General features: G+C 40.6%; 2 protein-coding genes across 4 annotated transcripts; one reads left to right on the top strand and one right to left on the bottom strand.

Moving 5' to 3' along the window:
- Nucleotides 1–6861: 6861 nt before the first annotated feature.
- Nucleotides 6862–11573, bottom strand: LOC120552272 (threonine synthase-like 1). Of its 3 annotated transcripts, none has more exons than XM_039790163.1 (3): nucleotides 11113–11573; nucleotides 9314–10708; nucleotides 6862–8303 (listed from the first exon to the last, which is right to left on the bottom strand). In XM_039790163.1, exons 2-3 carry the CDS (start codon nucleotides 10673–10675, stop codon nucleotides 7500–7502), a joined length of 2166 nt encoding a protein of 721 aa, XP_039646097.1. In that variant the 5' UTR covers nucleotides 10676–10708; nucleotides 11113–11573; the 3' UTR covers nucleotides 6862–7499. The 3 variants fall into 3 exon arrangements, with proteins under 3 accessions (XP_039646097.1, XP_039646096.1, XP_039646095.1); XM_039790162.1 differs by lacking the exon at nucleotides 11113–11573 and adding an exon at nucleotides 10908–11102; XM_039790161.1 differs by lacking the exon at nucleotides 11113–11573 and adding an exon at nucleotides 10781–11102.
- enkur (enkurin, TRPC channel interacting protein) lies at nucleotides 11523–14845 on the top strand. The gene is made up of 5 exons (XM_039790165.1): nucleotides 11523–11729; nucleotides 12514–12659; nucleotides 12750–12973; nucleotides 13457–13603; nucleotides 14111–14845. Exons 1-5 carry the CDS (start codon nucleotides 11650–11652, stop codon nucleotides 14282–14284), a joined length of 771 nt encoding a protein of 256 aa, XP_039646099.1. The 5' UTR covers nucleotides 11523–11649; the 3' UTR covers nucleotides 14285–14845.
- The last annotated feature ends 47 nt before the right edge of the window (nucleotides 14846–14892 follow it).

Raw genomic sequence — 14892 nt, forward strand, 5'->3', positions numbered from 1 at the left:
CTTCAGATTTGCAGGAGAATTGGCACATTTGCATCCTTTTAAAGGCTGTGCAGATCACAACACTCCTTACACACCTGTTTCTGGGACGTCGGAGGAGGAGGTCTCTTTGGCCAATAAAGGCTTGATCGTTACTCTTTTACCAAGAAAGAAAAAAAAACAGGGAAAAGTATTTGGTGTCGCTCATGATCTCATCCTTCTTCGTGGCCATAAAATGATACGAGAGCCCTTCAAAGACAATTCAACTCTTCTTCAAACAGAGAAATGATACGAGTTCTCAGAAAAAAATGTGACTTCTTTAGAAAATCCCTGACAAAGACGTCACATTTTATTACTTTAGGACACACGTATTCACAGGTGTCATAAATAAGTAACTATATAACTAAATCAGAGTTGTCTTTTGATGGGTGTCGCTCATGACGACAACACACAACAATGTGTGAATAATGACAAACTGATCAAAACAAGGTGATAAAAAAAACAATAGAATCTTATTATACTGGTTTGTTTCCTATGTTGGGGATTAAAGTTCAACTACTGTGAATTGTAAATGGCATTAACTGTGCAGCCAGACAGTCAATTAAATTTTTTTTTTTTTAATCAAGCCCTTCACAATAAACTGGATCTTTCTGGAATTAGGAATTATAGGAATACTACACAGACTCGATTGCTAGATCCAGACACGCTGCTTTTGTAAGGAATTTGTTCATTCAAATAGGCCTACGTGGTTGATACTATAGAATCAAGATCACTGTAATCAGTTTGACACATTGCTCGCCATAATCACATCTACCTGAAATGTACATTAAACTGAATGCAGCATAGCAAATATATTATTATATATTATTATATTTTGTGTCTGTAATCCCCATTTCCATTGCAAATGGATATTGTTGGATATTGTTGTAAATGAATCAGAATTTTCCCCTAACCTCCTGAGAACCGAGGAAAATTTTGTTTTTCCTAATCATATTTTTTGTGATTCCATACCTGTTTAAGGTTAAAAAAAACATCTTACAATTTAATTTTTTTAATTTTTATTTATTTACAGGATGTCCACTGTAGTGGACAACAGGATCATTTGATTACGAAAACAGACACATTTGGTAGATGTGGAGTCATTATTTACATGAAGATAGTCCTGATGTCCACTATAATTGACATTCATAAAATGGCAAATTTTTCAAAAGATACATAATGTACTTGCTATCAGAACTCAATATATGATTCCTAACACCTTAATGAACAAGACAATATATGATTATCATAGTAACAAAACCATAGACAAACAATATTTGACTCATCTCTTATCTTTCCATAAAATGTGCTTGTTCCTATGCTGTCCATTTTGGATTGAAAGATAGAGGCGGTTCCCGGCCTCCCAGCCAATCAAATAACACATCACTGAAAAGCCCAGGATGTCCTCTGTACAGTACAGCAGGAATTAAGAGACTTGCACAAAAGATTCCAAGGAGAGAAATGAAACTCAAATGTCCACTACAGTGGACGTAAGTCAATGGGCTGGGTCTCAGGAGGTTCTAAATAAATAATCATAATAATTGTCATGATAGGTGTAGCAGTAAGAAGTTTCGGGCGAATCAATCCATCACAGGAATATCTTGGGAACTTGGGAACAGCCGGTCTACATGTACCAACCCTGGCCTCAACGCAGGGCCCAAAATAGTCAGTTTCACACCTTTCGAGGCAGTCGGCCTTCCCAGGCAGTTAACCTCTGCCAGTCAGCTGTCAATCTGAGCCCTGCCGAATCCTCGGAGACGAGGCTCATATCTCATTTTAACACAGATCCATCTCGGGGTCATTGATTTCTCATTCTGCGAGTGAGAAATGGATTCTCTTTCCTTCATCACAGAGAGGAGAAGATCCCGGCAGACGGTCGCCAGAAGCCTGATGGAGGCATCAGGTAAATGCAATCTGTTTCAGGACCTTCAGTTATTTTGTTCACCTTGAATTGAATCACTGCTTTTAGTCCGTGTTGCTTATCAAAGACACGTTAACAGCAGATAGTACCCGATGGGTATTGTTCAGCCCTGAGTTTGCATCAAAATGCGAATGAGTTCAATCCACTAACAATCATCTTCTAGCGGCAAGCTCCCGTTGACACCTTCATTAGCTCTCTTTTCTCTCCTCCGCTTCCTCTCAGAGGTATGTTGGGGTGCAAATCAATGTCTTAGGTAATTAGTAGGGAAGCCTCGGGTGAACATGATGTTGAGATGTGTTGGCTGATTGTTTGGCTCTGGCTTTCAGAAAGAAGCAGAAAAAATACCTCAGTATGCAATAATACTCAGTATGAAAGTCTTAATAAAGCAACTACAAACAAACACACATAGGCCTACTGTATAAAGACATGCGCGCGCGCACACACACACACACACACACTGTTTTCACTGCGTCATATCAGATGACTTGTTATGGTGTAGAAGAACATGCATCTTCCAGCCGTTTCATAATGAAAGGTTAGACGGTCACAAACCCTGTGTGCAGGATGTTCTACAGTTTCACAGTCACCCATGATCAATATACTTTATGGGGCATAAGGTCATACCAGCGCTCCTGGGGGCGGGCGAGATGCGGCAAAGCGATCCTTCAGGCATACGTCATAAGCATGCAAAAAATATGAAATCAATTGATGCCCTTTTGCATCTGAGTATGTTTTGATTTTGTCAGAATGCAGGTCTTTCATCATCCAACTTGCTGGTACACAAGGTGTGGATTGAGTAGAGAATGCAGAGATGTTGTACCAACTTATAAAATCATTAAAATGTCAAAACATTATAATACAATGTTTCTTCTAAATGTATTAAAAATGGAATAAACAACCCTTTGGCTAATGACAATGCAATAACTTAAAGGTCCGGTGTGTAACGTTTTAAGCTGTTCATTCTCAAAATCTGTGTAGCCTGTTCAGAAACTTCTCCTTTTTCATGAATATTGACCACCACCATCAATTCCAAGTATTCCTATTGGCTTGAAATTTTACATTTGCATTTGCATGAACAAATTACACTCCGTATTCATGCGCCATCTTGAAATACGTTAGGCAAGTTTGAAGAAGGAAACATGGAGGACCACACGTATTCAAAATCCAAATTTCAGGAACAGGAGTCTTCTTCTTCTCCCAGAAAAAGAAAAAGGATATTGAAAAGAGCAAGAGACCGGCGTCATCAGAAAAAAAGAGTGAAGGCTACCGTAGCTTTAATACGGTACTTTGAACTGCGTGGCGCGAGAGAGTTGATTGCGATATATGATCTCAACGCTAGATGGGAGAAATTCCCACACATTGGACCTTTAAGGTGCAACGCTGTATTGTTTAGTAAGAAGACTAATAATGCAATTACACAAATGATAAGATATAATACTTGATACCATCAGCTACAAATGTTACACCATGTGTACCATGAAGGTCTGTTTAATAGCTATTGTTATAAATATTATAACACATTACGTACAAATGCAAGTGAATCCATTGTAGAGTAGACTGGCTCAACAAATCAGTTACATCTAGCGCGTCTCTCACCCCTTCCGCTATCTCCGCTATGGTTTTTGCAGGGGCACCGCCCAGGACGGTTGAAAGAAATACAAACAAGCCAGAGCATTTTTTTCTCCTATCCCAGAATAGGTAAGCGTTGTAGCCAGAACATACTCCCGCGCTGACACAGAGCTGTCGAGATAGGTCTGGACATGCGAGACAAATTATAGACTAAGTAAGCATTACGCTGTGGTATATTTGGCTTCACGTACAATGGACAATGTGTACGTTCAACCCTTTTGCATTATGACTTTATGTAAGATAACATGTGAGCTGGACCAGGACAAGATCCCTCACTGGCTTCCCACTTGAATGCTTCCAATTGCGTTTGTCAAAGCACATTGGCCAAGGCCGAGGTGCTGCTGCCAAGGATTTAACTCATGTCTTTGAAGTGGTCGTCGAGTGTTTTACCTCTATACTTCAGAAACCAATGTTTGGTGCCAATATTTCATGCCAACATTTATAAATGTGACGATTTTTGCTGCCAAGACAAACAAAGATTTTCAGTTTCCCCTTGTGGGTTTTATTCTTGGCAGAAGAGCAAAATCCTCTGAAATAGAATTTATTTAAACCATCATGGGACAGAACAATTCCACTGAAACCAACGCTAATGACTCTCTTTAAGGACGCTGTGATCCTACTCACTTTGGCAAAAGAGACACTCGGAAAAGTCATTTTCAAAACAAATTATTGTGAAATTAAAACAAGTTTAACCAACTTAGACCTTGGACTTAGGTTCTAAAACCTTGGCTGCACCCATGTACAATGAAATGCAAAGCAAATCTTTCGACATGCAATTTTTTTAAATGAACAGTAGTCACTTTTTTAGTATTGAGGAATTCATGTGTATGTGTGGCATGAATTTCATTGTACTGAAATGTTTTTTCTGCCTTTGTCGACAAGACAACACATAGTTTTATGTAGTTGGTGTACCTACAGTTTGTTAATATGTATATTTAAAATAATTTAAGTTCTGCAAAAATGGTATTAAGACAATCTATTTTAATATTCCTTTTTACACAATGTAACTCCCAGAAGACCACATTTGTAGACCGAAGTAATGCCTGTGCCAAATACTGTTTATCAAAATCTCAATACTACATTGTGGATTGTTAACAGAAAGAAAAGAAACTATAGTCAGGGATCTTTGGAGCATAGGCTCAAATCAACCCGCTTCACCAGATATTCTTTGCAAACGGCTCCGATGCGTTAATTTCCTCCTCTCTCCTTTTCTATTCCCCTCCACTGTAAAAGAGCAGTTTCCATTATGCCACAGGTTCACATTAAGGAGATGGGAACAGGCTGGTACCTGCAATTATCCTTGCTCAGCCAGCCGTGGGCCACTAGGTGCCAAGCAACAGCTGGCTCTCTCTTTTACCTTCACTATTCTCTCTCTCTCTCACACACACACACACACACACACACACACACACACACACACACACACACACACACACACACACACACACACACACATCTGCACACTACCCTCCTCCCTCTTCAGACACTTTCTCCACCCATTACTCGCATTCACCTGTCAAGCAGCTTGATTAATAAGGCCAATGCTCACAGTGAAGCAAACCGCAGACACAGAGGGGAGGAAGCCAGAAAGAGCAAGCAGAATTGGTTCAAAGAAGCCTCCGGTATATGAGCATGTGCTACTGTATGCTTGTTCATTCATTCATATAAATAAAAAAGTGATCTGTACTCCTGTACGCACGGAAATACACTTAATAGTCAGAGGGGTAATTGTAAAATATTGCACTGATTGATGATAAAAACATTACTCGGAATTTATCTTGACATCCCTGAGCGCCTTCTTCCTCCTCTAACACCAGAGCTCCGGACTGTCAAGAGCAACGGATCACTTCAAACCACAGAGCTGCATTCTCCCGGTTGCTCAAACAAGCTACTTTTACAGTTTTTACTTTTCCTCTCAGTTCTTGCAAAGACTCAAAGAGACAGTGGTCCAGATCAAAGGGCATGCAAGCAAGGTGCTTTTGTCAAATCTGGCCTGACTTTCCATCTATTTTAACAACTGCAGTCATAAGCAATCCTGGAGATCTATGAAACGTATCTTCCGCCCTCCTCTTTCCGCTGCTGCTGAGGCAGCACCTGGATTTAAATGACTCGACTGATAGCCGCAGAGACGGGAGTCATTTCTGGTCTCTCCGGTTATGGATGGTGTGACGTTGGAAGGGAGGGGGGTGGGGGGGATACCCTCAGGCCCACTCCACCCCTGCACTGTATTATAGGATGTTTCTTCTGACAGATGTCTGGCAAAGAGCAATGTCTTTCAGTCGGAGACCAAGAGCTTTTTACAGAAAGCTGCCTTATACACCAAAGTCACAAGCTGAAATGTTGCCATATGTATGATTTGGGGTGTGCTAGAAGGCTTGTGAGTATGCCTCTTGACTTAAATCTGCAAATATTTCCCCTTGTGTTATTCTCAAGACAAAATAAAACAGTTTTAACAATCTTTTTAATGACGGCATGGTCCTAAATGCTAGCAGCTGAGAAGCACATGAAAGAGAGAACAAGAATGGTGTGGTTTGAAAAAAAATATCCCTTTCGACCTTCAGTAAGGTATTTAATGAGTCAGTGGACACTGATTGGATGACCGTACCGGCTGCTTGAGCTTCACCTAGCAATTAGCGGACTGCGGAGGTCAATTCATTAGCTGTATTTTGATGCCACTGTGAGATCTACCACGCAGCTTTGATAGCCCTTCGGCTACCCTCACATCAGCAGAGAAAAGTTGAAGTAATAACAAAAGAGGATGAGGTAAATTAAATATTTGTTTAATACTCCTTACAATGTAGACGTGTACATCAAAGACACAACAGACCTTGACAGATGTTGAGGAAATACACAGCAAATATGTGTTTCCACAGTACAACGCATACACTTAACTTTAAGATGATTATCTCCCTGACAGCACATATAGATTTTACATCACTTTTTACTTGTTTAATAATTTACTTGTCTGATAAAAGCAGAGATTGACTTCGTAAATATGGATGATGCTCAAAGACTGAGATGGCTGTTCAAATATGAAACATTTAAATTAGCTAATTATCTAGATAAAGCTTGGGAGAAGAGGAAAAAAGCTCTTTATCGAGATGAATTGTAGATGAGAATTTGTTGTTTGTGTGTGGTGTGTGTGTATGTGTATATACATATATGTATGTGTATATGTGTGTATATGTATATATTTGTATTCATGTATTTCTCCGAATGATTTGTATATGCGACCAGAAGATATTTGTTAAATAAGTAAATTTGTGGTGTCTTGTAATCCCATGTGGGATGGGCCAAAATGTTTGGCATGACAGAAATAAAACATAACTAACTAACTAACTAACTAACTAACTAACTAACTAACTAACTAACTAAGTAACTGTTTATTTGACCTCCTGGACTTAGCCATAGTCATTAATTCCCCCTACAGTGATACCATACTGTTAGTGCAATGCTTGCACCAGTGATTCCAGCAGTGGCCAAGAGGTAGACATCCCCAGGGCTCTGGATAATGATGTAAAGAAGTGTTAGATAAGCAATAGCCTCAACAGGATTTACATTGAGTTTCTGCCTCTATTATAGTATAATCAGAGTTTACATGTTCATTTACTCAAGCCTGCATGCTCAGGCAGGATTTGGCCTTTTAAATGATGTCTTTAAAATCAATTTCATGACCATGCCTAACATTTTATTGAATTTTATGTTATTGATTTATTTTCTGTTTAAATTTCTTTCTTTAGCAAGATTTTACCTTTTTTCCTTTTATTTGTTAAACGTGCTTTAAAACGTTACAAATACATTGAAAGAATGAAGAGCACATGATACAAACAGGACATATGAAAAATAGACTTTTTGGTAAATGATGAATTCCGATTTAAACTTAAAAGTTGAAAACGTTAAGTTGAGGTGGACATTAACAAACGCTAAAATAATCCTACATAACTTTCAAGAAGGAGTCGTGTATCATGCTCTCCACCTCTTCTACCAACACACTGTACTCAGCCTGACAAACGGTGTGTTCCCTCCTGCCCCTTGTCTCCAGGCATTTCATCATGTCTCTGTGTATTTCAGGTCTGGATGCAGTCGATCCGAGCTTCTTCAGCTGCTCAAGGGGATCCTCAGGAACATTTGGGATTTGTAAGGCTTTGAACACAGCGGGAGCAAATTTCCCGTAGTGAGCGGTGGAACAAAGCACCACGGGGCACGAACCGTCCTGCAGCCTATCAGCCACCACTTTAGCAACAGCGGTGTGTGTGTCCATGAGGTAGCCCGCCTGTGTGTGAACGCTCTGGATGGCGGCCAAGCAGTCGTCTTCCGAGCACCAGCCGGCCGTCACGTCCTGCCGCATCCTGCCAAGAAGAGGCTCAGGAACCTGAAAGTGCTGCTGTCTGTCTAAGCGTGTGAACAGCTCCTTGACAAGACGGCCGTCTCCGTTTGAGACGTGGTAGATAAACCTCTCAAGGTTGGAGGATTTCAGGATATCTATAGCCGGGGAGTGGGAGAGCATCAGAGGCCGTCCCCGGAGATCATACTCGCCTGTGGTGATAAAGTCCGTGATGATGCGGTTGTGGTTGGACGCGCAGATTACTTTTCTTATTGGGATGCCCATTTGCTTGGCGTACACTGCTGACATGGCATTGCCAAAGTTACCAGAAGGGATGCAAACATCAATGGGCTCACCGAACTTGATAACACCGTCTCTGATTAGATCCAGATAAGCTGAAGAATGGTAAACCACCTGCCGGAGGAGAAAAATAAATTAACAAAACCGCGTTACACTAGATGTTGCAAAATAAAAAGCGTGACAAAACCTTTTAGAGTGTAACTGTGAAAACTGAAAGATTACATCTAGAAAACAACCCAACGGATGAAAAATCCAATGAAAACACCAGAAGGAAGTGTATGGGACACTTTTTTTTTTTTTTTATCTTCCAGTGTCACAATATTGCAGTTCGGAAACATGACAGATGATGCAAACAAGTGGCATTTCTAATAAAGCTGTAACTGACATTAAAGAGGTCAGTTCATTCCGTTGTTGCAGCCTAGAGAACACTGTAAATTCAAAATCTTTGGGTTTTTAAACAAGCATTTTAAAGACATCACCTTTACCTCTTGGAAATGATGTGCATTATGAATAATGTGCATATGTATGCATATATATAGGCTAAACTATTCATTGATTGATCATAATAAGCAACGGATTAATAAAAAAAAATCAATTGCATGTACAAATATGAAACACCAAAGTAGACATTATCAAGAGCTTGTTAGAAAATTACCATCACATTTAATTCATGTCGTCTAATTATTTCTTGACTCTTATTCTTTTTCCCCGTATTGTTTTTCATGTATTTCTTTGTTTTTATTGGATTGTTGCCTACTGATTGGTTAGTCTTTCTGCTCATTTTGTGTGCTTCTTGTTGTCATTTTTGTTGGTGTATTTCTGTATTTAAAAAAAAAATACTATGTTAGCTTAGTTTTCTTTTTCTTCATCTTTTTAGCTTTTTGTTGTTTGTTTTTCTCAAAGGAGTATGTTGTATAAGGATCTTGACATCTCCTGAAACATTTCTTTGTTTTCATTATCTGGATTGCATGCAGTCTTATTTGTGCGCAAATAAATAAAACATAACATAAAACTAGTAACACCTGAGCTTTCCCTAGATATTAAGTCAAAATGTCTGCAGTGAAAAAGCCCCTATTATAGAAAGCGGTCTTTTTCCAAGGAGCCCTACTTGGTGATCAACCCACCTGTGGCAACAGCCGCGCCCAGTTGATGGAGTTGGCGGTGCTGAGGACTGTGCTGTACTCTACAGCGAGGTGCCCGGTCAGCCCGCACTCCCCAAACATCCTCTTTATGGTTCTCTGACAGAAGTCAAAGTCTGACAGGACGCCGATCGCCCTGGCGTTGCCCTCCCTGTAGCTCGTCATCTGAAGCTTCTGAATCTCACTCACGCCTTCCTCCGGGAAAAACACCAGCACCCCGGTCCTGTGTACGTCGGTGCCACGGAGGCTGCTGAACCCACTGAGCACTGCACTTCCCGTGTCCCCAGAGGTAGCTACGAGAACGAGGTAGTTGCACATCTGTGGGAGGCAGTAGGCGAAGAGCTGGGGCATCAGCTGCAAGGCGAGGTCTTTAAATGAGGCGGTGGGGCCGTGGAAGAGCTCCTGAACATACTGATTGCGGATGAGATGTTTTACAGGTGCTACTGCCTCACTAGAAAAGTTAGACCCGTATGCCTTGAATACCATTGTTCTGAGATCCAAAGCAGAGATATCCAATGGGTGTATGCACTTTTCAAGTAAAGCTAATGCTCGTTCTGGGTACGACATGTCGGCTAGTCTCAACCATTCACGAGCACCAATGTTTGGGAAGCCATTCCTGGGAACGTAGAGGCCTCCATTTGTGGCCAGGCCCTCAACCACAACATCACTAAAGTAGGTTTTCTGTTTGGACGATGCCACACTGTCACTCCTGGTTGACACATAGGTTTCTGCAGCGTGGTTCTGATATCTCTCCACAGCTTTCAGCACCTTCTCCGCGACTTCCTCCACCGTGTCCCCTCTTCCACACAGCACCCGCACGTCAAGCCATTTCTCATAAAACGGTTTCCTGTAACGCAGAATGTCGCTCATGGATGCCTCTGCCTCCTGGCCCACGATCCTGTTCACCTTCATCCTGGCGAGTCTTCGTATGATGTCTTCACCGTCCACATCCAAGTAGATGACCAGTCCGGACTCTTTGACGTGTTGCATCGCTGCAGCGTGAAGAGGGTTAGAGCCTGTCAGGGAAACAACACACCCTGAGGCGGAGAAGTTACACAAAGCCTGGCCTTCTTCCTCCAGGAAACGCTCTCCGCCAACTGCTGCCAGCTTGGCAGCCACGGGCATCTTCCACGTCGTCTCCAAGACATCGTCATCAACGTCAATGACAGGTAGCCCTAGTCTGTGGGCCACTATCCTCCCCACTGTGGTCTTCCCTGCTCCAGGAGGACCCATGAGCAAGATGTTCTTGTCCCCCAGCAGGGAGGCTTTGGTGGAGAACCATGATTTGGATGTTGGAAAGGGGCTCAGGTAGCATCTGACAGTTCTTAATGCATTCAGTAAACCCATTGAGGGGACAGCAAATGACAGCAGCCTTTTCTCCTGCCAAAAAAAGGAGACATTTAAAATGCAGTTACAGCTTTAATACATTTTTATTATGTAGACTATATCCACCTTGTCTTTTTTGACACGGAGCTGCAGCTGCAAGTGGCTGCTTTAACTTTTCACGCGTTTTGCAGCCAGGAGAGTAGCTCACGACAGTGGCATTTATAAGCTATGGTTTAATGAGCAAGACACTCACGTGAAGTGGTGCCTTTCCGTACTTCAAACTCGATAACGTTAATGGTTATTTTAGTAGTGTCTCTGGTAACTAAACAGTTAGTTTTAACCTAACAGGAAACGCACCATTCTGCAACCATTGACATATATAAAGTCTGCAACACCACATGTCACAAACAACTATGGTCAGCCTGGAGGGACAAAATTGATGAATGTCGAAGGCTCACCGATATCCCGTTGCAAAAACAAACACACGTGTTTTCCAAGTTTGATTTCGTATGCAATACAAACCACAGGCTTACAAATTTAACGATGTATAAGAGCGAATCTTTTCATCATCACCCCCAAATTGTTTGCCTCGCGGTATGGCTAACACGAGTGACCTTAGTGCTACATTCAAATTATTCTCGGAACGTTGTACTTTAGTGTTCCGAATTCTAAAGTACGACTCACATTCATGTGAAAATAGAAATGCTAACGTTATATACTGCATAATACGAGTTGTTATGGAACAGTGGGTGCTCTAAACCAAGAAACAGTCCGTGAACTTTACATAAGGACTGCTCGGATATTGCTTTACTAAAGTCCTGAAATGCAACATTTGCTCCTCCAGTTGCCTAGCAACTAGCCGGCAGCGTGTTGTCAAACAAATCACACAGTCCTTTTTTAGCGTTAGCTGACGTTAGCTCGGTCAAGTTAACTAACGTTAGCTGGACTTAATTACAGTATATTTAAAATCATTCGCCTGTTTGAAGTCCTTCAAAATGTCTAAAGTTGTGTATCCACCAGAAAGCGTCTACAATCTCATTCCAAAAGAAGAGGTTCATACTAAAAAAACGCAAAGGTAACGTTACTTTAAGAGCTACGTTAACGTTATAAGTAGCGATAACTATGAGCATAACCTAGCTAACGTTATATGTTGCGTTAACGTATTTTAGGTCACAATAACCTAACGATAGCCTTATCCAGCTATAGCTACCTAAATTAGTTAGACCACAGTCTAGTCCATAGTCTAACTAGCTAACTAACGTTAGAACAAAGTGTGGTAAGGTTGCTAAAACAATAATTAGACAAAGGACGACCTTACGTTGGCTTCAGCTGTGACATTTGGCCTCAAATTTTACATCATCATCTGACAAACGACGAAGAATTAGCTAGTGAAGCAAATTTAGTGTTAGCTGGCTATAATAATCTAGGATTGCATGGATTACTTGTACTTTATTAAATAAATATCCTATGGGAACTCCCTTTACTACTGCTGTTTATTGCCATCATTTCACATTTGTTTACATTTATTTACATGACTAACGTTTGATATTACACTGTTTGTGCCTTGTCTTGTATCTTGTTCTGTACCTGTTTTTTGTATTTTCTTTGCACCTTGTGTTGATTATTTCATTCTTTTGATTTGCACCGGGACCAGGGAAACACAGTTTCATTCCTCTATGTAACGTGACTGTACTGGACAGAACTATATAGATGGATGACAATAGTCTCAAAAGTGTCTTTTATCTGATCTCTTACATTTGGTCTTCTTTTAGTAATGTGTTGTTGTGGCATGTAAATAAAGGAAAGTAATTCAAATGATAACTTTAGTGATAATTTTCTCCAATCTGCTACATCTGAAGGTATATGTCCAAGTATCGTCCGGCAGTTGTTCTTGAGAAAAAGTTGACCAAGGATGCAATGAGGACGATGGGACCAGCAAAAGTAGAGGTGCCTTCCCCGGAGCAATACCTCAAGAAGCATTCAAAAGAGCCCAAATTTCCTGAAAGTGAGTTCTTCTATAGATTATTTGAACAATGTGTGTGTGCATCTTTGAACAGTGATGGTTATTTAACTTCATATTTATATGTTCTTTCAGAGACGCAGTGTTCGAATGAGGATCGTAACAAATGCACTGTGAAGAAACCCCCCGTTCCTGCGAGAACAGACAACCCACCTATGGGCATTCACACCAAGAGAGACTTTATAAAGACAGCTGCAGCGGTGCCAATGAAACCTCAGCCTACCTGGGTGGACACCAGTAAGGGACACAAGCAGCTCCTGGAGAATTCAGGACTTGTCCCCAAATACATCAAGAAAAAGGTGGGTTTTTTTTTTCACCCACAATATTCAACATTTATTTACCCTCGATAGATCATTGAGGGGCGACCCTCATTTTCAATGACATTGAGTCAAATTACAAAGACAAAAACAACACAGAAAAGAAGCGACACCATCATGAGAAAAAGACAATAAAACTTTAAAACTTTCTGAATTGGAAAAATGACTTGACAAATAGATCAGGACACTGAGAATGCAAAAGAAAGTACAATTATGTAAAGCAATTACAAGTAGAAGATTGCAGGTTTAAGACCAGACAAATTCTACACACAACAAAGAAATTGGAAAGACATTGTCTGCTACAACAGCCTGAAAAACTGAATATTACATGAGAAGTAGCACAGAAAAACCTAAAGTAAATTCCCCTATTTATTGATGAAATAATCTATCTTTTGGGATCTGGTTTAATATTTCGTTAGGTTCACCGTGAACATATTGTCTAAAGTTTCCAGTACCTGTTTCCAGCACTACGGAGAAGTACCTGTGTACCTGCAGCAGCGCAATGAAGAAGAGCAGAGAACTCAGGAGGAGTATAACAACTATGTGAAAGAACAGAGGGAGCAGGGAGCCATGAACCACCTGTCTGATGAGGATCGACAAGCCGTCCTGGAGGTACTCAAACACATCATGGCTGCACAATGGCAATTCTATCCCTAAAACAGCAGGAAGGGGTACTGAAGTGGTACTGAAGTGGTACAGGAAATTACTTTGATGATTTTACGTGACATTTTTAGTAAAATACTTGTATTCAGTCCTAATAAATGAGGATAAAATGGCCCATATGTGTCCGTCCCGGCAGAATTAATACTATGCTGTATTTCTGAACTGCTGCTCCAGCACTATAGGAGCTCCATGATTACTCAAAATTACTCGCCCCAACATACATAGATCTTATTCTATTTAAAATGTGCCAGATGAATTAAAGGCATTTTAAAATATTTTTTCTTAAAGAACGAGTGTCTTGGGTTCTTCCTGGACGTCTATACATAGACAGTACCTCGGACTTGATGGCTGTTTGCTACATAAAAGCAGATAAAAGCTTTGAATCCTGACAGTCGTATTATAAAGCTGACTTTATTGTGATAGTGATGGGTTTCCCTATGTTGGTTCACCATGCAGGGCCTGAAGAAGAACTGGGACGAGCTGCACCACGAGTACCAGGGCCTCTCACTCGTCACAGACAACCTGTCCAAGAAGTCCCAGAAGCAGCGTCTCGAAGTGGCGATGAAGCAGCTGGAGAACGACATCGACCTCTTTGAGAGGTTCAAGACCATCTACATACCCAATAACTAGGAAATCAAAAAAAAAAAACTGGATTAAATCAGATGTGCTGCATGTCTTGAGACCCCCCCACCCTTACTTCAAATACCAAATGAGCTTTAGTACAATGAAATGATGTATTTGTATATTCTCATTATCTGTCATATGAACAATGAAACGATGCTAAAACTCCAAAGCCCAGCTATGTGCAAATTCAAGAATCATTACGAATTACCTTCTGGGGAACATGTACATTCATAACCAATTTAATAGCAGTCTTAGCCATTGAGTGAACAAATGCAATTCTTAGGTCTACTGCTAGTTGGGCAAACAAATTTCTTTTATGTAATGTACCCTTTCTAAAATATTACGTTAGTTTAAAGTAACATTTGTAGAGAGATTACATTTTGAGCTTGAGAAAATAAACACTTATTTCTCTGTTCCTTCCTTCCTTTTTTTTCCACCTTCTTGCCTTCCTTATGGAATTTCTTAGAGAACATAATAGGAAATAGTTGGCTGTGTAGGCCCTAAAAAGAGTGTCCTTTAAAATCAATTTAATCCTGACTGAATAAAATGAACTGCATAGAAACTGAACCAAATATTTGTTGTCAATTTGTTTTCATTCTCCTGCAGTGGCCCGT

Source organism: Perca fluviatilis, chromosome 22 (genome assembly GCF_010015445.1).
Source record: "Perca fluviatilis chromosome 22, GENO_Pfluv_1.0, whole genome shotgun sequence".
NCBI classification, from domain to species: Eukaryota; Metazoa; Chordata; class Actinopteri; order Perciformes; family Percidae; genus Perca; species Perca fluviatilis.